At 39.0% G+C, this 26482-nt stretch overlaps 1 protein-coding gene across 19 annotated transcripts in view; it reads left to right on the top strand.

The window, feature by feature from the left end:
- The window catches only part of ARPP21 (cAMP regulated phosphoprotein 21), a 171724-nt gene that overhangs the window by 62110 nt on the left and 83132 nt on the right, over positions 1 to 26482 (top strand). For 6 of the 19 annotated variants that reach the window (XM_043540677.1, XM_043540673.1, XM_043540674.1 and 3 more), the window contains 4 exons: positions 13941 to 14049; positions 15851 to 15952; positions 20162 to 20310; positions 23454 to 23513. In XM_043540677.1, coding sequence (XP_043396612.1) covers positions 13941 to 14049; positions 15851 to 15952; positions 20162 to 20310; positions 23454 to 23513 — 420 coding nt within the window. Of the gene's footprint in view, positions 1 to 13940; positions 14050 to 15850; positions 15953 to 20161; positions 20311 to 22214; positions 22253 to 23453; positions 23514 to 26482 lie in introns of all 19 variants that reach the window. The other 13 variants (XM_007057226.4, XM_043540680.1, XM_043540679.1 and 10 more) reach the window with 6 other exon arrangements.

Here is a 26482-nt window from a genome sequence, read left to right as displayed (position 1 = left end):
CTCCTGAGCAATAATAAAAATATTTAGTGCTCTTTATCCAAAAAGCCTGAAGCAGTTTACAGAGGAGGAGCAGTATTCTTATCCTTATTTAACAGATGGGAAAACTGAGGCAAATAACTCCTAATGCCCAGTTCTTTAAAAAATGCACAGATTAAGCTAATAAACGTGTCATGGATTTCAGCACTACATTATGTATTATAGTGTAGGCATTAGTTTTAGTTATTACATTACTTGTTTTTGACTGAATACTATTGCGCACTGTAATGTATGAAGGATTTACAATACAATTTAGGAGAAGAAACTACCTATGTCATTTTTCTTGAAACTGTTGACTTTTTTTAACTTAATGAATTTGAACTGGAATTGCTTTTCACACCAGACTCTATCTCTTATTTCATCCTTGCACTCATTCTTGCAAGGAAGATGAACAAAGAAAAGGTATCGGGGGTAGCCATGTTAGTCTGTATCCACAAAAACAACAAGGAGTCCGGTGGCACCTTAAAGACGAACAGATTTGTTGGAGCAAAAGCTTTCGCGGGTAAAAACCCCACTTCTTCAGATGCATGGAAAGAAAAAGTGTTTGTCAACTGTGTGTTGAGCTAAATTTGGCCCTAGGATGTACAATCTTTATTTCAGTCAGTGCGAGCTATGTGCATACATCCAAGGACAGACTTTTCCTGTAAATGAGACATTAGGGTTAATGAACCATTTCTAATGGTTCCATTAACAATTTTCATTCTAATATAATTTATCTAAACTAATTTGTTTGTAATTGAGGTGGACATGTATTTTATAGCTGTTCTATATTGTAATGAAGTATTAGTTAAACATTAATGAAAGGACACCTACAGTGTTAGTCTGTTGTTAATCCTTGCAGTCACACCGCTTAATCTTGTCATAAACTCAGAATTACGTAGATGTGTGATCAGACTTGGAAGATGGGAAACTACCAAGGAAAACTCAGTGCTGTGGAAAGTGGAGTTGGTGACTAAGATAAGGGACACTCTCTTCCTTGAATCAGTAATTAACCACTGCCCTAGTGTGGTGTTAGGGGGTGCTCTTCTTGTGAAGTGGTGTCTTTTGGATGAGTCAAACTCCTCAGACTTTCCATGATTACTATTTGTGGTTATTAAAGAGATCGTGGCATTCTTGGTAATGGTAGAATTTTTAGCTGTGTCTGGAAAAGTAGTAGTTAGCCAAATCCAAGCTCAGGTAATGATATTTTTCAAGTTTAAATCCCACTGCACTTTCATGTCATTGTGCTGTAGAACTGGAGGTCGAAATTGGCCTCTGCATTTCCCACTTAGAGGTGGCTCTGATTCTGTAATGGGTGGAGTAACTTCCTTAAATGCAGGAGTCCATTTTCAAAAGTGGGTACCTCAATCAGTGGGTGGATCCCCCTCCATTCTATTTTGGTGCTAGAGTTATGAAGTCTGAATGAGTGGTGCATCTCTATGATGTGGTACACCAGGAATGAGAAAAATGCTTCGTTTGAGCAATCCTTACTTCTGCATGATAGGCAAAGGGGAACGGTGCTCCTGTATTCACGTGGCAGACTTGGAGGTTTGTCACAGGGAAGTTGCTAGATTACTAACAGGTAGCTCCACTAACCAAGCCAACGGGTATTTGGGAAGTGGCTTCTGATGCCTGTCTAATGATGGAGAAATTATTCATGGCCTGAAGTGGAACTAAGCACATGAATTTATTATGTAACACTGTTTTTATCTTCATGTACAGGTCATTTCTAGAGAACTAATGGTCTCCACATTAGCCAGCCAGCTTTTGGGAAGTATGCTGTCATTATTGGTGGTTTTCAGAACTTTGATTAATTTTTTTCTCTCCTGTTTAATTCTTGAATTCATTAGTTAGATAAGGAATGTCATTTGAAGTATATATTTGTGGTTATGCAACATCCTAATGTTCAGCTGCTTATAGGGTACAATACATACCTAACATTGAATATGAATGTATTTTGTAATAAGCTGTGCTACCACATGGTGAGCCTCCATCAGCTGGAACTAAATTGAAGCTGCACAAAATGTTCAACCTAGGCAGAAATCGTAAATATTAAGAGCTAAATCCAATCTAGAGGCGTGGGAGGGCAAGGTGTGTTCTACAGATGCAGAATCATTACCTGCCTTCCCCAGTGCCTGGTCAGACTGGCGGCAGGATCGCTTTCTAGCTACTTATACTGAAACCTTGTTATTCACAGGCCAATGGCAGGTGGCTCCATGGAGCAGCAGATTTACGGTTGCTGCTCCTCTTCAGCCTGTCCTGCCCGAACCCCACTCCCTGCCGTGTGCTGCCAGGGGCACAGAACTAAGTTCCATGGCATATAGCGAGTCTAGACTCCAAACTAGGCTTTGAGAGTCAAGGTGGATAATCGGTGGAACATGAGTTTCCAGTGTGACACTATGGCCAAAAGAACGAATGCAACCCTTGAATATATAAACAGGGCACTATTGAATAGGAAAATGGAAGACATATTGCCTCTGTATTTGCCACTGGTTGTGACTGCTGATGGAATACTGGGTCCAGTTCTGGTGTCCACAATTTAAGAAGGTCATTGATAAATTTGGTGAGAGTTCAGACAAGAGCCATGAGAATGAGTAGAAGATTAGAAAACATGTCTTATAGTGACAGACGGAAGAAGGTCAATCTTGGTCGCGTGACAAAGAAAAGGTTAAAGGGTGACTTGATCACAGTCTGTAAGCACCTACCTGGGGGAACAAATAATGGACTCTTCAGTCCAGTGCAGAAAGATATAACAAGATCCAGTGGCTGAAAGTTGAAGCTAGACAAATTTTGGACTGGAAATAAGGTGCACATTTTCAACAGTGAGAGTAATTACCCATTGGAACAACTTATCAAGGTTTGTGGTGGATTCTTCATTGCGAGCAATTGTTAAATCAGGATAGGATGTTTTCTCAAATTTATGCTGTAGTTCAAACGGAAATTAATTCATGGATGTTCTATGGCCTTTGTTGCGCAGTATATCAGAATGGATGATCATACTGGTCCCTTCTGGCCTCATAATCTCTGAATCCCCTGCATTTCATCCAGCAGTCCTTTTGCAGAGCTGCACAAGCTCCACTGTATCTGGGGCCCAGGTAGACTGAATCCAGAGGTCGATGCTTTGCCCTAACTGTACTGGGCCAAATCTTGAAGTCTTTACTCAGGCAAAACGCTCAATGAGTAACTTCCCTTCACCAGGGGGAAATGATGGATTCTCCATCTTTTGATGTCTTTGAGATTTGGAGGAGGCCTTTCTGGGAGATATGATTTAGCCAAATACAAATTATACTTTAGCCAAACAAAAGTTATTGGGCTCAATACAAGCGGAACTGTAATGGCCTGTGACAGACAGGAGATCAGACTAGACGAACTAATGGTCTCCTGTGGTCTTAAACTCAAAGAATTTGGTACACTAATTTTTCTTTTTAAAAAAAAAAAAAAAAAAAAAAAAAAAGAAGAAACCTATGAAATGTGTAGGACTGTCTGCCATGCTTCATATTAGCGAGAAATTCATTGTTGAGGAAAGGATTATGGGCTCCATCCTGATTCCATTTGAATCCGGGAGGAGTTTTGCCGTTTGTTTGAAAAAGGGAGTGGGATCAGTGCCAGTTGCAGGTAGTGAACACTAATTAACCGATGTCCTGATTTTATCCCCTGATCCAAATAATACCCCTCCTATACAGCATCCCCCTTCCCTCCTGGAGCCCATAGAGTCATGGATCTAGGGGATCAGCGCATGGGGATGGGAAAAAGAGTTGGTGGATGGGGTGGAGCACACATTGTCTCCCCATCAGCCCTGTGGAAATCAGGCCCTCTGCCATTTTCATGGTGGGAACTCTACCTTTATAAGGATCCCTGGGGCAGCTGCCCTCAATGAAACCATATCCACTGGAACAATGCTGCCAGGGGGAAGGGGTGAAAGCTTTGCAGGACAAGGCCTCTGCATGAATGGGCCCTGGCTATTTGCTAATTCCTGAATATCAGCAGTCCAGGGCCAGCTCTGCAGGCTGGTTGGAGTGCAGAGAGGGCATAGCCCACCCTCCAGGTGAAGCCATTGTGGACAAATCTCCATAAGAAGGACCTTGGAGAGGTTTAGCTTTCGTGTGGGCTAAATCAACACCATCCATTAGAATTCACTCATGTTTATTTGTAATAATGATGGCATTGTTCACCTTGTAAACTATCATGGGATAACACCAAATACAGACATACATTTTTAGCTTTAAAATCTTAATTACTTTTATGGTAAATAAAGAATGTATGAAGAGAAAGGAGTTCTGGTTGGATGCTAAGTAAAAAAATTACAGTCCTTACCATTAACAGGTTAGCATTGGGATTGGCTTTCCCTTTACTAGCAAGTAGAAGCTATCAGCAGAAACCCTGTGATAATGTCTGGCAAAAGTAGGCTTTTTAATGGACTTTTGCTGTTGAAGTGTCACCATACCAGAAATTTGGTGACTCATACTGTAAAATAGTCTAATAATGTGACATTGACCTTCAGATACTTTAAACACCTTTTTAAGGGGCTTTGTGATATGTTAAGTTGTGGTGGTATAACTGCATAATGCTCTAAGTCGTAATAAAATGAATTATATTATAGGAGGACAGAAGTCCCCCATTGGTCACCATGTGACATTAAGGCCAAGATTTTCAAAAACAGGTTTAACTCCATAGTTAGGTACCTGTCTGATTTTTCAAGATCAGTTTAACTCCAGCTCCCAGGTGCCTAAATATGGATTTCAGGTCCTGATTTTAGGCTCCTATGTGTTGAGGATTGTGACCTTTAGATAGCAGCATGCTTCCATTACAATAGATGCTACATTATAGTTAGGACTGGAAGTTAGCCTTGTATCAATCAGCTGTGACCTGTTTAATTGATAAATATTCCACCATCTCAAAATGCTGAAATTCACAAAATATTTACATGCCTTCATATTTCAAAATCTTGATCTGGAGGCAAAAATGGTTTCTGCACTATATATACTAGAGAGTTTTGATTCAAAGGGGAAAGCAGAGACACTAAAACTTTCATGAGTTTAATACTCCTGTTCTATAGAGCCTTATGGTGTCCTCCAGCATAAATATAAAGCAGCATTGGCAGATACAGTAGATATTCACAGTGCAAGTGAAGAGAACTACTGTGCCTCAAAATAGAGGCCAGTGTGATGTTGGACTGAGCAGTTGGTTTAATTAAAGACAAGTACAAATAATGGAAAAATGCAGTAAAATCATTTGAACACCCAAATAGAAATGCCCTAAATCTACACAACTCCTTTGACTCTTCTCTACATCAGCACTTATCCCATCTCCTTATATTATTACCCTTCTATTGGTATATTTGGGTAACGCCATGTTGCCAGTTGCTCCATTTGCTTGCAGACTGTTGATCCTGCATCCACTCTGATGTATCCTTGTGCCCTCTCCTGCCACTCTTGCCCTAGCTGCCCGTCATTCTGTGATTTATTCACTTTAGGAGGATTAACATGTATTGGATGGGCTACAACATTTATTTTAACCTCTCATTGCAAATGTAAAACTGATTGCACTGTGTGAAACTCTTGTAAAAATGACAGAGATCCTTGTGGATGAATTCTCTGACCATATCCTTATTTCAGCATTTTCTGTGATATGTTATGCACTCTGGCCTACCTAAGACACTGTAGTGCTAAACCATCTCTTCTGCAAGATGGGTTTGTTGCCTCTCTTGAAAGCAACTTGTGACAAGTTGTATGCCCTATTACTGTTGGAAACCTATAAACATGTACGTACTGTATCAATGTAAGCCAAGCTTTAGAATTCCAGAATGTTTGTCTGCTTTGCCAGTTGATCATTGGATGTATAAGAAAGAAAGCATCAAGTAGGTATATGGAGTTGGTACTACCTCTGTATACAGAATTAGGCGTGGTCTAATTAAAAGTTAGATCAACAGAGCTACATTTGTCAGAGGCATGAAAAAACCACACCCCTGATCAGCATAGCTGTGCTGACCTAACCCCAGTGTAGGTACAGCTATATCAATAGAAGAAAGCTTCTGTCGACCTAGCTACCATCCTTTGGAAAGGTGATGCTTCTGTCAGGGTGGGCTGCATACACCATGGGGTTCTGCGGGGATAGCTGTGCAAACATACCTGTGCTGGTATAGTTTCTATAGTGTAGACACAGCCTTAGTGAGACCATTACTGGAATACTGTATCTTCAAAAAATATGTTTTAAAAAATTGGAAAGGGTTCAGAAAAAACCTACAAGAGTAAATGGAGGTCTGGATAACACACTTGAGACTTAAAAAGCTGATTCTCTTTAGTTTATCCAAGAGATGGTTAAGAGAGAACTTGATCAATTGTTTTAAAAGTACCTACATGGGGAAGAGATTTCTGAGAATAGATGTCTCTTTAATGCAACTGAAAAAGGCATAATAAGATCCAATGGTTCAAATTTAAGATGGACAAATTCAGACTAGAAATAAGACGCATATTTTTAACAGTGAGGATAATAAACCATTGGAACTTACCTCTAGAGATTAGGTGGATCTCCATCACTTGAAATCTTTACATTAAAGCAAGATATCTTTCTCAAACATGTGCTCTTGCTCAGCCAGAAGTTATAATGAGGTTCTATGGTCTGTGTAATGCAAGATGATCACAGGGGTCCCTTCTGATCTTAGAATCTATGAATCTGTTAACTTTAAAAAAGTTTGGGAAAGTTTTAGCTGAGACCATCTGCAGAAAGGGAGATGGAGAGTAACTCACGTGGACCTTACTCTTCCCTATTATCTCCTTCCCTTCTTTCCTGCCATGTCACATGTTGTCTGAGGAAGGTATGACAAATTCCTACTCACTCCTCCAATATCCACTTTCATCTTCAGGAAAGAAGCATCTGATTTCTACTTCCACTATGTAGCTGTCTCTGTCCACTCTAGTGGTAAACTGGGAGCTGAGTAACCCCAATGCTATGCTGTTCTGCTGTGCCCTGGAGTACCAAAATAAGCTGTATTACACTTTCCATGGGGCCCCTTTTGCGTTAGGGTGTCCTGATGGCAGCAATAGCTAGGGGAGTGCCGTGGAGCTGTGCTGACAGGGAGCTGTGGGAGGGCAAATGTGCCAGTGAAGATTGGAGGCGTTCTGCTAGAAGGAAGTCTTGCTGCACTGGCAGAAACTTTTAGAGGACTTCTGTGAGGGGAACCTCACAGTGATGATAAAGTGTTAGTGCAGCCAGCCCCTTGGTCCCTTCCGTAAAGATTTGCCATAGGAGAGGGCAGTCTGGTTCTTCAAGAGTAGTGACTGTCAAGAAAACACAGTACAGGCATTGGGCCGGATCCTCTTCTGGTAGAAATTGATTTTGATGATTTCCACCAGCAGAGAAGCCAGCCCAGTAAATTTATCTTTACAAACAGTGCATTCGTGTTCCGAGGTCCTAAAGGAAGAAGGTCTACTGCAAAAATAACTTATATAGGGTTCCAGCATTATACAACTGAAACCACATCATACATGAACACTTCTGAGTAGATTTGTAGCATCCTTATCAAAGGTTCCGTTGGCTAATGAAAACCCTTAGGTTTAATATACTGTTGCAATAATTGCCCAGACCTAAACTTCTTGGATTGTGTACAAGGTTGTATTGAAAGATACACCTCTAATGATCTACCCGACAATTTGTAGGAAACATCAAATGAATTAATGTGCAGGAAGATGACAAGGCAGTAAACCCATTTAGACTGATCCTGTAGCTGCTAAATTAGATGCACTATCTCCTGTGCTGGGTCATATTGATGAAAAACATAGTTGTCACATTCTATCTCCTAACCAAGCGTTTAGATTTCCTTATATGCATGTTAACACAAGAATGTAACCACATGTATGTACAGGGTATCCAGAAACACATGTGCAAGCCTGTGTAGAATTTGACAACTTCAGACAAATTATACTGTATCTTTGACCTTTTAAATTGGCATTTGCTTAGTACATTTCAGTCTTTTTTTTTTTTTTTAATGCATAATTTCATTGGTGTATTTGATTTTTCACAATGGCCTTACGGAAAGTTTAAAACTAGAATAGAACTAAAATTAGATAAGGACATAAGAACAGCCATACTGGGTCAGACCAATGGTTCATCTAGCCCAGTATCCTGTCTTCTGACAGTGGCCAATGCCAGGTGCCCCAGGGAATGAAGAGAACAGGTAATCATCAAGTGATCCATCCTCTGTCACCCATTCCCAACTTCTGGCAAACAGAGGCTAGGGACACCATCTCTGCCCATCCTGGCTAATAGCCATTGATGGACCTATCCACCATGAATTTATCTAGTTCTTTTTTGAATGCTGTTATAGTCTTGGCCTTCACAACATCCTCTGGCAAGGAGTTCCAAAGGATGACTGTACGTTATGTGAAAAAATACTTCCTTTTGTTTGTTTGTTAAACCTGCTGCCTATTAATTTCATTTGGTTGCCCCTAGTTCTTGTGTTATGAGAAGGAGTAAATAACACTTCCTTATTTACTTTTTCCAAACCAGTCATGATTTTACAGACCTCTATCATATCCCCATTAGTCGTCTCATTTCCAAGCTGAAAAGTTCCAGTCTTATTAATCTCTCCTCATATAGCAGACGCTCCATGCCCCTTATAATTTTTGTTGCCCTTTTCTGAACTTTTTCCAGTTCCAACCGGAATAAATAACATGATAAATAACATGTTAGCATAATGAAAACAATTTGGAAGTTTGTGTGCTTTATAATTCTTGCAAGTGCATATAGGTGTCTGCCAAGCAATAATACATATCTAGCAATATTTCGCATTCTGCACTTCACAGCATTAATTCCAGGCATAGGTGTTGAAGAGAAAATAGCAGAACCATGCAGATAGTTAGAAAAATGTGCAAAGGCTTAAATGGCTAGCATTTTCATACTCTCACAATCTACATGTATTTGTCTGCATCTCTTGTAAGAATTTACTTTTAACTGTTATACATTGGAAATAAAGCTAATATACTACCCACATGTATTGAAGGTGTAAATGAGTCACTGAAAAAAAATCAAACAAATGGTTGATTAGGCAAGAGGGTTTTTGATGACCCACTGGATTTTGATTTAAAGTTCTAAGAGTAGGTCTGTTGCTCAGGTATGTTTTGTTTTTAACTTGTAGCTTAGAGAGGGGGAAAAGCCAAGCAACAATACAATATATCCTGTAACAGTGGGGATGATCAGGGCCTTTAGGCTGTGGGGCAATAGGAAAGACAGGACTGCACAGTGTTGCACCTGGCATTAATTAACAATCTTGTTGGCACTGATATCTTTGGTAGATGCCAAAAAAATTAATGGTTATGGAACCGGAAATATCCTTTGACAATGTGAGATAGGTCTTTTAAGGCACAGGCCACATTAACAGAGTAGTTTTGGTAAATTAGCGCTTCCACTGTCCCTGCTCTATTTGTAAAGTGAGTAAACAGGGGACTTCAGTTTCCACTGTTGTCAGTCTTTAAACACTAAAATCGCCGTGTATATGTATATCTGTATATTTATATAAATTCATTGATATATGCTGAATTCATAATAGACCTACAACAAAAGATAATGTACACATATTATCCCTTTCTGCCATACCTTCCATTAAAAAAAATTATCTTCAAGATATTTTTCTTTTTGGTCTTTTCCTTCATGTGGTTAGACTTTCCTATCCTTTAGAATGGAAATGATTCCTTTGTTTGCATAGTGAACTAAAGGTGAATTTGAAGGTCAAGGAGCTAAAAATAAGCAATGTCTCCTATGAAACAGATAAATAATTATTCCATAGATTTACAGGGAACTTGTTAGAGAATTTTAGTCAGTATGGTATGTATGTTGTTTGTACATCAGATTCAGCTTGTCCTGATTTGGTCTTACAGTAGAAGAGAATAATGACAGAAAAAGAAATAACCTTTCAAATTTCCTCAAGGAGTAGTTCAAGGTATAGGTGCACTTCCTCATTTTCTTCAACTTTACAGCATTGCAAACCCCAAGCAATGAGTCAGATCCCAAAACAAATGTGATTGGGTTAAAATAATTATATATATATTTATTTTAAATAATACATTTTGATTTTTTTTTATTTGTCTGCAGATTTCTAAGCCTTTAAGGTGTCTCTTGGGTCATGTTTTCAAGCTTTTCTCTGCAGCCATTAGGGCTAGAAACTTAGGGTGAAATCTTGATCCCACTGAAGCCCCAAACTGCAAAACTTCCATTGATTTAAATAGTGTCAGTGTTTCACCCTTCCTTTTTTTGTCTAAATGGAAGTTAAGATTCTTACATTATCACTTGATTCCCGATGCTGGGGCTATGTAAAACACCAAATATTCACAAGCAGTAATGAACAAGTGCAGGCAACAGTGTGTGCAAAATTGTGAATTCAAAAGTTGAGGCCATTCTTTGAACTCAGTTGGCTTATACCACAACTGAAAATTCATTCCCGTGTGTCCACAACCACCCCACCATTTGGTACATTTTAAAGGATGTGCTTCAGAATGACTCAGGTGTAAGAGAGCATAAAGGAGAAGGGAAGGTGTTTGTTACAATTCAGGTCCCAAATGGGATGCATTGGCAGAATGTACTAATGCTATGGCTACCCACATTCAGATTCAGAATGATGTTATCTGTCCCTCCCTTCCATGAGCAATAAATTCACTCAAAACTTCTTAAAGTAATGTGCCAGATTCCATTGAGTAGATAAAATTAAATGAAATAATCATAGTGTGATCATTGGCAGCCTTATCCTGCAAGCTTTGTGCTTAGGACTCTCATTGGTTTTCATTAGAATTCCCATATTCCATATCTTACAGGGCTGGTCTTTGGTCTATATATTGTCCACTTAGTGTGCAAGCCCTTTGGGGCAGGGACTTCCTTTTTGTGAATGTTCTTTTCTGAACTCAAGCGTTTATTTAAGAGTTCATTTTCATTGAAGACTGAGACCTGTAGATTGGTTTAGGTTAGGGTCTTTTGGCCCCATTATCTATACAATTAACAAAGCACATATCATTTTATTGGTAGAAGCATTTTTAAATAATCGTACAGGGGTTTTTCATGTTGCTATGTTTCTGTTGGGAGATGAAGGTTGTCCCTCAGCATTTCTAATGGAAATTCTTGTTCTGGTCTTTATTTTCTAACTTACCTCTGCATTTTCATTCTAGGCTGAAACCTGGCATCCAAGGCACCGATGTTGCAAGGAGAACCATACGGGCAGATCCTGCAGCAGTGCATGAAGTTCCATTGAAGTCAGTAAGGTGCCACGTGTGCACAGGGATCTGCCCATACGGTTCCCCTTTCAAGATCAAGGCCCAATAGGTCAGCCTTTTATTTTTGTTTAATTTAGGAAATAATCTGTTTGAATTTTCTTTGTGGTTTTAAGAATGAATGAATGAATGAATATGTAAATAAATGAAGTTACTGGTTTGGGATCATATTTTGTACTCATGCTTCCCAAAATGACCTGTGGAGAGGTGGAATTAGCAAGGGATTAATTCATCGTAATGGTGGTCTCTTCATTTTTGGTATTTTATTTAAAAATACAGAATTAAAAGAATGTTTAAGTATGAATCTACATGGATAAGACATTTGTATAAAGCAGTAATTACAGAGGAAATTTACCAAATGGATTTTAAGTCGATTTTCTTGACTTTGATACAATTAGATCATTTGTTTTTTCCCCTCTTTCTTTTGTTAAGTAAACCACAGACAAACTGAATCACTCAAAATGTAGATTTACAACTATAAGCTCCACACTGACCCTCCCTCTAGTCCTAATGCAATAGTTTTATCTGTTTGTCCTTTAATTGTGCTGTCACTTATGGAAGATATATTTTTAACCTTTGAACTTTTTCACTTGCTCATTTTAAAGCAGAATTTTTGAGGGTCTCTTCTTCCCCTGACAATTTAAGTATAATACCCATTAATGCGAATGAAGGCAGAATATACCATGGAATATCCTGTTTACATTGGCAGGCTTTCTCTTTACAAGCAGTTTCACTGCACTGTACTATTGATTACATTAGAAAACTGTACAAGTGAGCACACACCTTTGCACTTTCCAGAAATCTTCAGAAAAGAACAAAGTGGGACACCAGGAGAATCTGAAACTTTCTATATTATGGACCCAATTTCCAGTGGTGCTGATTAGCCACATCTCCTGTTGAGGTATGTGGAATTATTGGATGCTCAGTATCTCTGGAAATCGGGTCATTGGTTTCTGAACCAAACTGTAGTCTTTGCACAAAATGAAGGCCGTGAACAGAAGTTATCGGAGCCCTCCAAAATTCACATAAATTCATGAATAAAAGGATGTCAGGAAAGTTACCACCTTGTGAGTTTTGCATTTATCATAGTTCATTACAAGCTTTTCCTATATATCTGGTAATTAATTGTAATGTGGCACAAATATGTGTTATGTTTCACTCTAGTATAACTCCAACACTGTGCATTATAATCAGCGGAGTGTTAGTTTGAAAAGTTTTCAGAGTGGTAGCCATGTTAGTCTGTATCAGTAAAAAAAAATGAGGAGTACTTGTGGCACCTTATAGACTAACAAATTTATTTGGGCATAAGCTTTTGTGGGCTAAAACCCACTTCATTGGAGAGTTTTAGCCCACAAAAGCTTATGCCCAAATAAATTTGTTAGTCTTTAAGGTGCCACAAGTATTCCTCATTTTTTTAGTTTGAACAGTGTGCCAGTAAAATGGTGGTGGTTTTGTATATCTGGATTAAAAAAATATTTTGAATGTAAAAGAATGTGAGGATTTTTTGGCATTATTTTACAGTACTTATTTTTGAAAAGACAAGATAAGATAAATTCTGTCTCCAGTTTCCTCAGGGTACATCCATTAATGTCAATGGGAGTGTTGCACACAGTTTGGATGCATTATTGTAGGGTGTATGATCCCTAGGCACTCTGTTCTTTAGTGACAAACATAAATTTCCTGTTAACACTGTCAGAATTAACACACGCAGATGAGCCCCTTTCTTTAGATACATTTTGTATTCCCAAAATTGTGATGCTATTGAATTAGCAGTCTGTCATCACATCACAAAATGTATTCCTGTTTTGTTAACCAATTTATGGCATAATGAAGCCTTGGCAGACAACTCAAAAGCAGGACACTAAGAACAGACACAAGATGAAGTATATCAGGAAGAATGAAATGTCACTAAAAGAAACAAATTCTGATAACTGTTAGCTCCAGGACATGAGACACTTCTTAGCTTTTCCTTTTTATACAAGGTGGAGAAGAATACAGAGCAGTTTTCCCCAGCTACTGAACCTTAGAAATGTGAAGCTCTTAGCCAGCACTATTTGCCCATTTAAAAAAAAAAGAAAAGAAAAAGAAAAAAACCCTGGATGAGTTTAAAATCAATTGGTTAATCAATACTATGCGATTGTTCTGAAATATTTCCCCCTGTTTATGAGCCACTAGATAATAATTTGTTTTAACAAAATACCACTAGGTCCTCCCCAATTACCAGTTTGATTTATTAGGAGTGAGAAGTTCTGTACAAATATTTCTATCAGTTTTTCCTTGTTTATAAATGTGGGTAAGCCATACTCAGCTGCAGCTTAGCTGGAGGTCAGGACAACTGAAGGAACAAAGTGACATATTGTATGTTAACTTGATTTCTTGTCCTTCAGTCACAGGGGTTGATGAGAGGGAGTGACTTAATGACTGAGACTTTGCATTCACATTCCTTCCTACATAACAACAACAAAAGATATTTATAGCAATAACAGTTAGCTGCATTAGAACCTCATCAGACAGCTGTAGTCAGTATCTCCCAACCACAGCAAATATAAACTAATTTTGCACTAAGTGGCTCTGTGAAAAACAAAGAGCGCCGAGAATTAAAAAAAAAACAAACAAAAAAAAAACCCCAACGAAGCAGATTTTTTTTATTGATATGTTTTACTTTGCTGGCAGACCAGAGCAAAGGTTTTCTGAACATTTAAAAGATGAAAAAGGTGAAGAATCCCAGAAGCGATTTATCTTGAAGCGAGATAACTCTAGTATTGATAAAGAAGACAATCAGGTTGGTTCTCGGTTCGAGAGTTGCTGAAATTTGTTGTTTCGAAGGTGGGCTGACTGATGTTATTGTTGTTCTTTTGTTGTTGCTCCCCCCTTCCGCTTTCCTTTTCCCATCCCTCACCCCACCCCACTCCTCCTCTTTGGCATACAGTGGAGAGCATCAAGCCCTCATGTGGCTGCTTTGGCAGTGGCAGTGTGTGGGTTTGCATGGGTGGTTTGCTTGGCACAGGACTTGCTGCATGTTGAAAGGGGGTTGGAATGTCAAAGGTTCCAAGCTGTTGGAAGGCTTTGTCAGTCGCATTCCCAAATGCCTGTGTGACTGGCGGTTGTTCGACTCCCTACAGCTTTATCCTTCAGTTATACACGCACACACAGGTCTACGTACACACAGATCTGGATATCCGTACGAACCAAAGATAACAGATATAGCCATAAAGGAGGAAAAATTCTTCAAACATGTTATAGTGAGGCCGGGTTGATTTTTGAAACCACCCTAGAATAAGTTTTGACCCTCCCTGCCCCTCAAAAAGTAGCAGTTTAATCTTTTAGTTCCTGTCGCTCCCTGGTCCAAACCACATTTTATTGTCTATGTAACTTATTTGCTTGTTTTGCATGTATTGTGGCAGAACTTTTCCCTTCCGTGTGTTGCTTGCGACCCAGCACTGTTATCTTAGACATGTCTGACACATTACGTGTAGGAGAGTGTGAGGGAGCTGTGTGTTTGCACACCACTGAAATTCAGCATTTAAAAAAAAAAACCCTGCTAAAAGTAAGCATTGTGTTCATAAAATCATTTAAATCCAGTGCAAAATGTACACATGACAAAACGAAAAATCAAAAGGGGTTGTAACACTGGCATTGCTTTTCTAAGAAAATTCCTAAAGGTAAGACAGTGTATGCTTTTGTCACCCAGGTTATCATTACTGTGGTAGATTCCAGTGAATCACTCAAAGCCATTGAGTGCTTCTGCCTCCTGCTTCTAATTAGAGACTATTTTTCTTTTTCCTTTTACCTTCAGCTGTGTGTAGTAGCTTTCCCAGCTACACTGCATCTCAGTTGGCTTTGAAAGAAAGGTTTAGTGAGTAATGGATGTGGGAGCGGACCAAAGGCAAGCAGCGTGATCATATACACAAAACACAGTGTGGGAGAAGGAGCAGCACTGCAATTAAAATCTAATTGCAAGCAAGGTGTTTCATGAAGGGTGTCTTCCCGTCCATTGTGTTCATGTACTGCTGTCTAAAATGTTGATCATCAAAAGGATTAAATGGCTCTCTTTCCCCACTAAGTTGAATTAAGGGCTAGGCTTGGTACTGAAAGGGTTAAAACTCTTGTGCAAAATATTCTGGAAAGCATAATTTATCATCATCGTGGTAGATGTAATCTTTTAGGGTTCTTAGTATTTTATCATCAGTTCCTACCTACCAGTTTTCCTATGCTCTTGCTTGGCTTCATGGATGGTTAGGTATTCTGTAGCACTTCCTTCCCCACAGCCAATAGGGAAAATAAAAAAAAAAAACCTGCCTTTTCCTGATCAGTCAGAAGCAAAAGGCATCGGATGAGGAGGCCTTGATTCAGGACTGCAGGCTCACAAAGGTCATGCACAAACCCTTATTTCAGTCATTGATCTAGGAACACTCCAGCAGCGTCTAGCTTGAGAGCCAAGGGTACCCAGCATAACACGGTGGTTCACACTCCCCCTCAGAATTTTTTTTATGGGAACATTTATTATTCTTCGCTGACAGTTTCTAAACTGTAGTTTTTAACAGCTCAACTTATATAACCCTCCTGATTTTTTTTCTGCTCAGCAAAACAGAATTCATCCATTTAGAGATGACAGACGAAGTAAATCAATTGAAGAGAGAGAAGAGGAGTATCAGAGAGTGAGGGAGAGAATATTTGCACAAGATGTGAGTAGTTGTTTTAATTGCCTCTTTGGTGCCATATCTTTATCGGTAGTCAGACAGTATCCTCCCCCTCTGACATTGATACTGCAGCCAGACTGCACTGTGTAGCTGGAGCTGGTAGCGAAAGGTGATTTAAACCAGAGGGTGTAAAATGAATTTGAGAGATTGGTTTCTGGAGCAGGAGGTGATTGAGAGCTCTAGTGAAAAAGGAGGAAGGTAGAAGGAAGATCAGCTAAAACAGGGCCGGCATGTTGGTCTAAATGGCCTTTTCCTGTTTCTGGAAATGTTTGTGTGTGCACGGTGTAGGGTTCATTCTGTTCAGTATTATAATGCTTGCAAGCAGAAGAGCAGTGATTTAAATGGACACTCTCAACTTATTTAAGCCTCCTATTTGGCATCACTTAAACTTGCTCACATCTATCAATCTATTTGGTTTTGGTTTTTGTCAGTTCAACAACTCTGGAAGCAAGACATTAAAAACAATCAAAAGCCACTGGTTATGCATGACCTTTCAATATTTAGCTGAACTGACCAACTAAGTAGTAAAGGGAACATAGGTTAATGAAGAAACTCTATTTCTTCTGTCAAAAACAATGATGTTGGAAGACAATAAAGGGAGTAAAACAAAAAGAGGCAAAATAATCCCAGCTTTACGGGGGGGAATCAAAGTTTACCAAATAAAATTGAGTAAAATTACTAGATAAAGACATGCAAATGTTAAACTTCTATGGCTTCATCCCCATTCTCCTTAAATACGGTAAATTGATTGGGTCCTGTCTGCAGCCAGTTGCCCTACTTTCTGGGTTCACTATATTACCCCATAATTTCCCAGTTGGATGTATGGATCTCCTCAGACAGAGTGCTCTGAGGATAGTGTCTTCCAAGAGAACATGTCTGCTTCTTTCCCTGTTTCATGTCACATCTCAATGGAGGTTTCACCAGTTCAAGGAATACGGGAAGAGCCCTGAATAAAAAAAAACCCATATAAATCATACTGGCAAAACAAACAAACAATGCAAAATTGTATTTGACTGTGTCCTTTTAAATTAGAGCTGTTCACATGCCACAGAAGGAATTGTGTTGCTTTTAGATGACTTTTTTAAGCTTGATGCTTACGAGTTCTTCTGATTGTCTTTTGTTTTAAGCAGACTATACTGTAAATATGTGAGTGTGTATTGTCTCACTTGTGACTTCACTTATGATAAGTAACGTCGCTACTTAACAAGTAGTCCACTGATTATAAAATGCAGTTTGGGAGGGAAAATTATGCACTCATATTCAGCATAGTATTCTCTGTTCGTGTGACTGAGAAAATCCCAGTATTAGCTGGCTCTTTGTTTTTATTTTCACTTCAGTATGGCAGCCTAATGTCATTACAGCTGCAATATAAATTGTAGAACTGGCTGTGCTCTTGTTTGTCCGCTATAAGCGAATTACTGTTTTTAACTTTATACAAAGGAGCATATCTTAAAAACGGATAACTGCAGGGGATAGAGAGCGGATAGATTTGGAAAATGGCAAAACAAGTTATGGGGTAGGGAAAGGTGTTGCCAGAGTGACTTAGATAGTGCATCATAAAGGCAGCTAGAAGCAGAGAATGTGGCCCTACATGTTCATGAAAGAGGTGGTGAGATTGAGTTATTAAGCATTCATCCCAAAATGCGCTGCTGTGTTTGTTGTATATTTCGATACTTTTACCTTCAGTTTGAAAGACAAATACAAGTGGTGAGAATTTTAATGGCCATAAGTAGAAGGTTGATGTGATCTGTCAGGTTAGCCAAGAAGGGGTTTTATCATGAGTAAAAGCATGGTTTGTGGCAGGAGCTATATCAATGGATTAGGACTGCGCCTTTTTTTTTTTAAAGGTTAGCAATGCAGATATCTCTCCCTCCCTCTCTCTCTCTCATATATACACTCATTTGCGTTCTCTCTCTACTAATTGCAGGTATTAGTGAGCCCTCAATATATCATATTACTGTGTTTCAGCAGGCTACACTAATGATGCAAATAACTAAGTATTTCTTAGCTGTGCTGCAGAGTGGAGCATGTTTCACAGATGAGATCCTCTCTGGCATGGTAGAAATATTTATATGTGGTGGTAGGCATTGTAGCATATTCTTTATTTTCAATTTTAGGAATGACCAAAATTGACTGCCTGCCATATATAGCCACTTACATATAGCACTTTATTTTTTTAAAGCCCTCTACAATCATTAACTAATCAGTTTTCACAACACATCTGTGAGGTAGGTACCTAAGCATTATTGTCCCCCAAATTGTAGATGGACAAAGTGAGGTACAGAAGTGACATGCCTGACGTACAGTTTTATTACTTTTCGCTATTCACACCACTGTAGTTAAATTTGTGTTAGTACCCTAATTGTGAACCTTAGAAAATGTATTAAAATGCATCACTTCTAATTACAGTACGTCTGAAGAGGTGTCCCAAAGGCAGCTCAGAGATCAGACAGCTGATGGTATCCTAAGATCATTGCTATAACACCAAATTGTAAATATTTGTTTCAGATTGAAACCATTTGGGTGAGATTTCAGTCCAAGAGAAAACTTTGTTGAACAAAATTGAAAAGGAAAAAAATGAATTTCAAGCTGTAGACACGTTGCAGATGTTATATCTGCTTTTCAGACTCCAAAATAATAAATAAATATGCTCCTGCTTACTCTGCAGCAGGCTGGACATAAAACCTGTGTCAAATTCTCTTCATTCTGCAACACTCCCGTGCATCATGCTAGAAATTATGCACAGCTTCATTTTAAATTTAAATTGGAAGTTTTACTGATTTAAATATGACCATGTAATGCCATCTGTGCAATATTCCGTATGACATTCTTTCAATATTAATGTCACTTTAATTAATGCTTTTCCCCACATTTTCAGTATGCTGCATATTTTTGTATGGATGATGCATAACTGCATCATCAGGTGTTTAGGGGGAGCTGGAGGTTTTGGCAACGGGGTAGCAGACAACTGGGACTTTTGGCATTTGGGGAAGCACACTGAGCAGTTTGCGGTTGTAGGAGAAGCACATTCATTTGATGTTTCTGCTAAAATGTGTGGTAAGAAAATTGTTAAATGTGGCCACTTTAATTGCCATTATTAGTTCTCAGGATCAACCACACCCTGGGAGAGATGGGGAGCTTCCCACCTTCTCAAATCCTTTCAGGCTGCCAGCAATAAAACATTGCCTTGGTTATGTTAGGTTCACATTTTCAAGGCTATTTTTTTAAACCATGAGGACTAGAAACATATTTTTAATGAAAGCTTAGCTTCAGTTCTGCAACAATGGGTGGGGTCTACAGCAAATTGCACTGCAGCAGAATTGCAGAATACATGGGGCCCTGAATATGAGTGTCTCTTCATCCAAATTACGTTTTAATTGCTGTTAGCATTTTGAAAAAAATAATTGGCCAAGATATTAAAGATGGGTGAGATAATATCTCATTGGACCAATTCTGTTGGTGAAAGAGACAAGCTTTTGAGTTTCATCACTAAAGGTGTATCTCATACTAGAAAAATAAGTGTGTTTTGCCACATAGCACGTCCTGCAATTCTAGTGAAAACAATGGGGCTGTAGTTTACACAGGTATTAACAGGTTCAGGTAAACAATAGTAGGGAGCCTACAGTTTAACGTGTGAAAACTGCAAACTGCCTTGTCCATGCTGAGATATTACTATCTGCTAGTTACCCGGTTTTAACACATGGTGAAAAACTTCACTCTCTTCCTAGTGAAGACAAGACCGAAGAGTAGGCTGTTCGAGGTGATGTATATTTCCCACTGCAGAAAAACTGTTGTGGGACTGCTAAAAATGGAGTTGCAAATGAACGGATAAAATATTGGTTCCAGAAGGAAGGACAATCAGGTACACACAGAACCTGAATGGAAGTTTTGAGTGTGTAGGAACTGCAAGGGTCCTTAGGAAGTGACGAAATAATCTTGTGTAACATTTTTCCCATTCTAGATTTGTTTTGACTTCCCTTAGGTCTGTAGCTGGCAGCAAGGTGATTTAAAAGCTATGCTTTGGTTATTTAAGCTTTCCCTGGGACTTTAAATTGAGAGTTATTGATTCTGCAGAAAAGGAAAGTGAATCTTGACCTCCTAGTAGCTAAATTGCTATCCAAAGCTTTTAAGCCCTCTTATTTTGAATAATAAGGATAATATAATAAAAATATGTCTGTCTTCTGTGCCATGGAGCCCCACATCAGCCTTGAAAAATGGATATTCCAGGAATTGTATGGCCTTGTGCCAGCTTCTGCAGCATGGAAGATGAATGGAGTTTTCATTGAATCTGTCCATAAGGCTGTAATGCAGATTACACTGATACCCTTCAAGATACTGAAGAGGTAACAGACATCTCTCAAGTTTTTAATAAAATGTAAATCCTTGGTGCTTATTTATCCTTATGCTTGACATGAACAGCAGCAACGCTCCTGAGGAAATTTTTCAAAACATGGCCTCCGTGGGCATGTATAGCTTTGCTTGGGTAGTCATCTGCATACACACATTAGCAGACTGACAATGCAAAAACTCATAGTGCACAAAACTCGTGTGTGTGCAGTTGGAGGACAGTGAGGCCTCTTTGAAAATTTGGTCCATCCTGTCTATGCAGACAGGAAAACCATTGTGTTAAGAGTTGGAATAAGAGGCCATTTGCTTTTCATCTTCATTAGAAAGAGAAGAAAATGTACTTTTTGGGCAACATGTTCAACAGGTATATTAATATTAGGGAAGGGGCCTCTTAAGAATGGGAGAAGAGGGGAGTGGAGCAATTGTACAAAGGAACACAGTGCTCCATAGTGAAAAGGCATTTGACTCCACTTAGGCCTCTCAGCCTGGGGCGAAAACCTGGCCCTGTTAAAGTCAATGAGAGTTTTGTCATTGACTTTAGTGGGGCCAGGATTTTACCCTTGATATCCTGAGGGTTTGCCTTACAGAGAAAAGAACTCGCCACCAATCCACCCCACTAGTCCTGCTCATTTAGTTAGGATCCTATATGGGATCCTGCTTGGGAAGCCCCTGCCACTAACCCTATACAATTAATAAGAACTATCGGACACATTTTCTACCAAACTATGCTCACCCAATATACTCTGACAACAATGCTAAATGGAAGGATTGCAATAACTGCATTATTTTAAATTGTGGGCCAAACTCTCTGCTCATGCAAATTGGCACAATACTTCAATAGAGCTAAGCTCAGTTTACACCAGCAGAGAATTTGGCCTTGTATATTTGATGAAGCCCAGGAATCGACACAAATCTGTTCAGCTTTTAGCCAGCAAGTCATGAATCAATCGTGTTGAAAATAGGAACATACTAAATAAATGCACCTCCTATGGCATTAGAATTTGACATGCCTGATGATGGCATGCTATTATTCCATGAACCGAGTCCTATTATTATTAAAGTAATGGACCTGATCTCCCCTTTTTTCCACTCTTTCCTTTTGTTTAAACTCAGTGGAAGTACTATCTGTCTTTTTCTTCAGTACCTCATGGAGATATAATCCAATGACAACAACTGTGCACTTGGTATAATGAACATGAAATAGGAAGGAAATGAAAAAAATCAAAGGGAGAGAGAATTATTCATGGGAAATTGAGCACAGCTTCATTTCTCAACATGAAAAATTAAGGAATGTTAATAGAACTGCATACTTGCCAGTAGGATTTATTTCTTCCTACTCTCTCACCTTGGCCAAAATCTAAATCCTCCTAGAGAGGACTTTTTAAAATGCGTTTATTTTTTTTCTTAGTACCAGGTGCATTTGTTTCCTCTCTGTTTGTGAAATTAAATTATGTACTACAGCATCTCCACTCCCTTGCAGAACTGTACTAATTTTGCATGCTTTTTTCCCATTTGTCCTCCTTCCCTGCAGCTGTATGTTCTGGTGTCACTTTATTGCTAGCTAGTAGGCAGACTAGTGGAACCTTCTGCTTCTGTTTCCCTCCAAAATGTCAGTACTTTGTATACATCTAGCCTCTTCTGATCCCAAGACTGAGAAGTCTGAGTTTGTTTCAAAACTGAGATGAATTGCAAGTAACACATTGTAATGCATGGGAATTATTTTACTGGTGTGACCTTATTCTTGACTTTTTTCCTCCTCTTGTCTTCTACAAATGCAAATGATGCATGAATTAAAATCCCCTTGAGCCTGAATGGGGAAGATAATTCTAAAATCAAGCAAAAATTGGACAATAGAGCATATCTAGAACGTCTGGTTCAATCTTTTTTTTTTATTTTTCAGTCAGTTTGCTCCCAGGAAAACCTTTTTGTGGAAAACAGGTAAAAAAAATTGCTTTTAAAAAAAAAATTGTAGCTCTTAGTCTCAGACTCATTGTCGAATTAATTTGTGACCCAACTTATTTGAGGGCTTTCCCTCTTTAGTGGGATTTACACTTAGATTGTCTTCAGGTATATGGTGATATAAGAGCATGTCAGATGTTACTTGCTGCTTTCCAAAGCTTTTGAATTTAAGGTTAAACAAGTGATTGTTAAAACAGCAAAATACCAATGTAATGATCGATTATCAATGACCCACTTCTCTGGAGTGCTGAGAGCATTTAACTAATTAGTTAATCTTTGTGAAAGGCGTTGAAGTTATTGGATGTAGAGTTTTATAGAAATGTGGAATGTTTCTGTTGTTGTTATTGGATCTGATTTTCAGAGGTATCGAACATCTTCATATCCTTCACTCATACTTGTAGGTCCTCTGCACGTCTGAAAACCAGGACCATTATTATTACTATGTAATAATAATGAAATAATAATTGTTGCTATTATTATTTGAGACCACTCTTATTTTACATTACTCTATCATGGCCTCCAGTGGACAATCTTGCGATGACACATCTATTGACACTAAAAGAAAAAACAAACAAAAAAGCCGTCTGTGTATAACAAAGGTGAAGGGCTAGATTCTTAGCTGCCATAAATGTGCACAGCTCTGCTTAAATCAGTGAAGCTGCTCCCATTTGTTCCAGGGGAGAATCTGATCCTCGATGCTAGGAAATGCATTGTGAATGTTTTTGAGAAGTGCTGGCCAAAGATTGTTCTGTACAGATCTCAAGTACGAGAATTGGCTATTATTGGGGTGAGGAGGGTTGGGGTTTTAAGGTCTTATTCGGTATAGCTGTGTTTATTTTCTTTAAGAAATTTAAAAAACGTGTTTTTCTTTGGCTTCTGAGAGTTGCAATTTGTTTATTATCAGGAAGTGGTAAAAGATTTCCAGCCTCTTGCTGGCAGGTGTTTTATGGAACAATTAGGCATCACTGATAGACCGTCCTGGGAAAAAATCATCCTGGGAGTAACTTCAATGAGGTCAAAATAGGAGTGACTTTAGCTCCATTTCTTTAAGTATGGGTATAGAAAACTAGAAGTTGTTGCTAAAGAGCAAAATGGGATTTAACACTGAAGACATGAAGTTGAATATATCATTAAAACTCCCAGGTCTATTACCATAATCTTCTTTTCTGTTCATTTTCAGTAGGCTCTTGGAAGACAACGGTATATGCAATGAGACCCATAAGAAAAGACAGCTATTTAGGTTTGTATTATTAAAGATTTGTTTCCAACTAACTTTAACTTTCACTTCTGAGTTTATCCATGTCCTCATAGATGGAAAACCAGTATCTTAATAGGTGTGGGTATACACGTGTATGTATGGAGAGGAATTATGGACACAAGACTGGTAGTCAGGACAACTGAGTTCTAATCCTGATTTTATCCATACCACCTATGTGCCTTTGGGAAAGTCTTGCTTCAAAAGTCTGAATACAATAGGAGTCTTTCCAGTGATTTGAGTGGGACTTGGATCAGGACCTTAGACCTAGATTTCCAAAATTGTCCATGAATTTAGGGAGCAGCAATTTTGGGGTGCCTGTGTAGTCTACTGTAGTGTACGTATACACTCACTCTGTTGGATTGGCACCCAAACTCACCCTATTTCTTGTAATTTATTTTATTGCCAATTGAAAGATAAGTAGCACTTAATAAAGCTTGGGTGAGGCTTTTTCCCGCAAGCTGTACTTTGTTTAGGATTTTCTTTTATGTTCTTTCAGTTCTGGATGCTAGTTCCCTTTTCCCAGAGAGCCACTCTTTAATATCTATGGTGGAGTTAACAAGCTTCACATACTACAGTGAATCAACAGCAGTCAGTTCACATTTTCATAGAGAGCTTCCACACCTTCCAGCATGGTGGGTCAATAGAAGACCCTACCACCTTGCTTAAGTATTCAAGTTGAGACATCTAGTAAGGGACTGATATTTACGAGTGGTGACCACTCACAGCTCCAGTTTAAATCATTTGGAATGCATGTGCGGAACAACTCTGAAAATCAGGCCCCTATTACTAGGTGTCTCAAACTGAGTATGCAGAAATAGTAAAGATTTTGGAAAATAGAGGACTTATTTCTTTTCTCTCTCTCTCTCTCTCTCTCTGAATGTATATGTGTGTTTTTTCAACATGTAGTATGCACTCCTACTGTTTCTGGTGCAGGATTTGAGAAGCCCATGCAGGTCTTGGGGGGCTCCCTACACAGCGGGGCTGGAAGGTAGAATAAGGTTGGGCCAATGAAGGGATGATGGTGTGGCCAGTGGATCCATCACAGACAGATCCACAGTTTGTTGCCTCAGGCAATAGATAAATTATCTTTTTCCCATAGCGCAGACCAACCTTTCTTGTCTGAGTATCTTGGGATGGGGAGCATCCAATCTTCAGATAGAGTGAGATTCATAGTAATTAAGGTCAGTTTCTAAATCAATTCTGGAATTGCAGGATAGGAAGGAATTTTGGATAACCCAGCATAGCAGATAATGAGATTTCAGGTCATCAGGATACAGCTGTACTTCATTTCTCTCTCTTCTACGAAAACATAAATACAAGAGGGCCATTGTTTTTTAAAGCAGAAGAATGTAACAGAATCATCAAGTAATGCTTGCCCACATAGTCTTTTTAAAAACTATTTTTTCTTTCGAAATCTTTTCCTTTTTTCTTTTTAACTTTTATTACATCTGTGGTCTTTCCGCTGTGCTCTCCTGTTGTTTGGTCTCCCAAAAATTGACAGTAAACACTGCTGATCGCATCTTGTAAGACTCCGATCAAGGCCGAGCGATATGCTAAACTTGTCTGGATCTTTCAGTTCCTTCACCTCCACAGTGACACAACTCTCAGGTTCTTTAAATGAAAAACAGAAGCTGTTTTTGCTGGAAGCAAAAAATACCACCCCAATACTCAAACAACAACAACCACCAAGGCAAGCACCCTTTGCTTTTCACGTATGGAAAATGTTGTGAAATGGCGAAGTACTACATTTTAAAAATATCTAGTCAGAAACTCACAAAAATGCAAATGTGGGCAGTTCTGGTTTGAGTTTTTACGCAGCTGTGAAAGGCATTTTGTTTTTCATTTGGAGGCAGTTTGTAAACTATTCATAATACGTCAAATTCTGCTCTTAGCCTTCTGTCTCAGCTCATAGTGTACTTGGAATTATTATTTTTGTTTATGGTAGCAACCACCATCTGCAGGATGCTTTGCAGCCATTCAGGAATGGGCAGTCCTTACCTCCAAGATGTTCACAGTCAAAGATTGGAGAGGCAGATGGACAGGGGAAGGAAAGCTAGAGTGAATCACTGTAAGCAGCATGGCAGAAGATGGTCTTTAAGAGGCATTTAAATGTGGTTGGGGTGGCAGCCATGCTTGGGTGTTGTATCATGCATAGTGGGCCTCAAGGAGGGAAGGCCTGTTTGTGATTGTGAGAGAAGCTGAGAATTGGGGAAACAAGAGTGGGAATGTCAGTGGAGTGGGAACAGGGTGCACACTAATAACAAGGGAGGAAAAGTAGGGAAGGGTAGAGTTTATATATGCCTTCGAAGTTAGTGACAGGAAGTTTATATTTGATTAAATAGAGGGGAAGCTGATGGAGGGGTTTGCAGAGGGAAGTGACATGTTCAAATCAGTGCGTAAGTAGGAAGCTAACAGATGTAATATGGGCTGAAGAGAGGCAATGTGTGTTTGTTTGGGTGGCCTGAAAGAGGAAGGATGTGACAAATGCCTCAATAAGGAAATTAATTATGGGGATGTGGGTTGGGAGGATGATGGGGGAAGGACAGATCCTGGAGATATTGAGGAGGAAGAAGGGGTGGGATTTGGGTATGGCCTGGATATGTGAGCTAAGGGAAAGGAAGTCAAAATTAATCCTCTGATTCACAGGCTGTAGATTATAAAGCAAGAAGGAAACATTGAGATCATTTGGTCAGACTTCCTGGATAACACAGGCTGCAGAATTTCCCTGAATTAATTCCTATTTGAACTACAGCATGTCTTTTAAAAAGACATCCAGTCTTGATTTAAAAGGTTCCTGTGATAGAGAACCCATCACAGCCCTTGGTAAATCATTGCCGTGATTAATTACCCTCACTGTTAAAAATGTATGCCTTATTTCCAGTCGAAATACGTCAAGCTTCAACATCCAGCAACTGGATCTTGTTATACATTTCTCTGATAAATTAAGAGCC

The sequence above is a fragment of the Chelonia mydas genome, chromosome 2 (assembly GCF_015237465.2).
Source record: "Chelonia mydas isolate rCheMyd1 chromosome 2, rCheMyd1.pri.v2, whole genome shotgun sequence".
Classification (NCBI taxonomy): domain Eukaryota; kingdom Metazoa; phylum Chordata; order Testudines; family Cheloniidae; genus Chelonia; species Chelonia mydas.
Note: the sequence above shows the minus strand (reverse complement) of the source record. Positions and strands in the feature narration are given on the sequence as shown.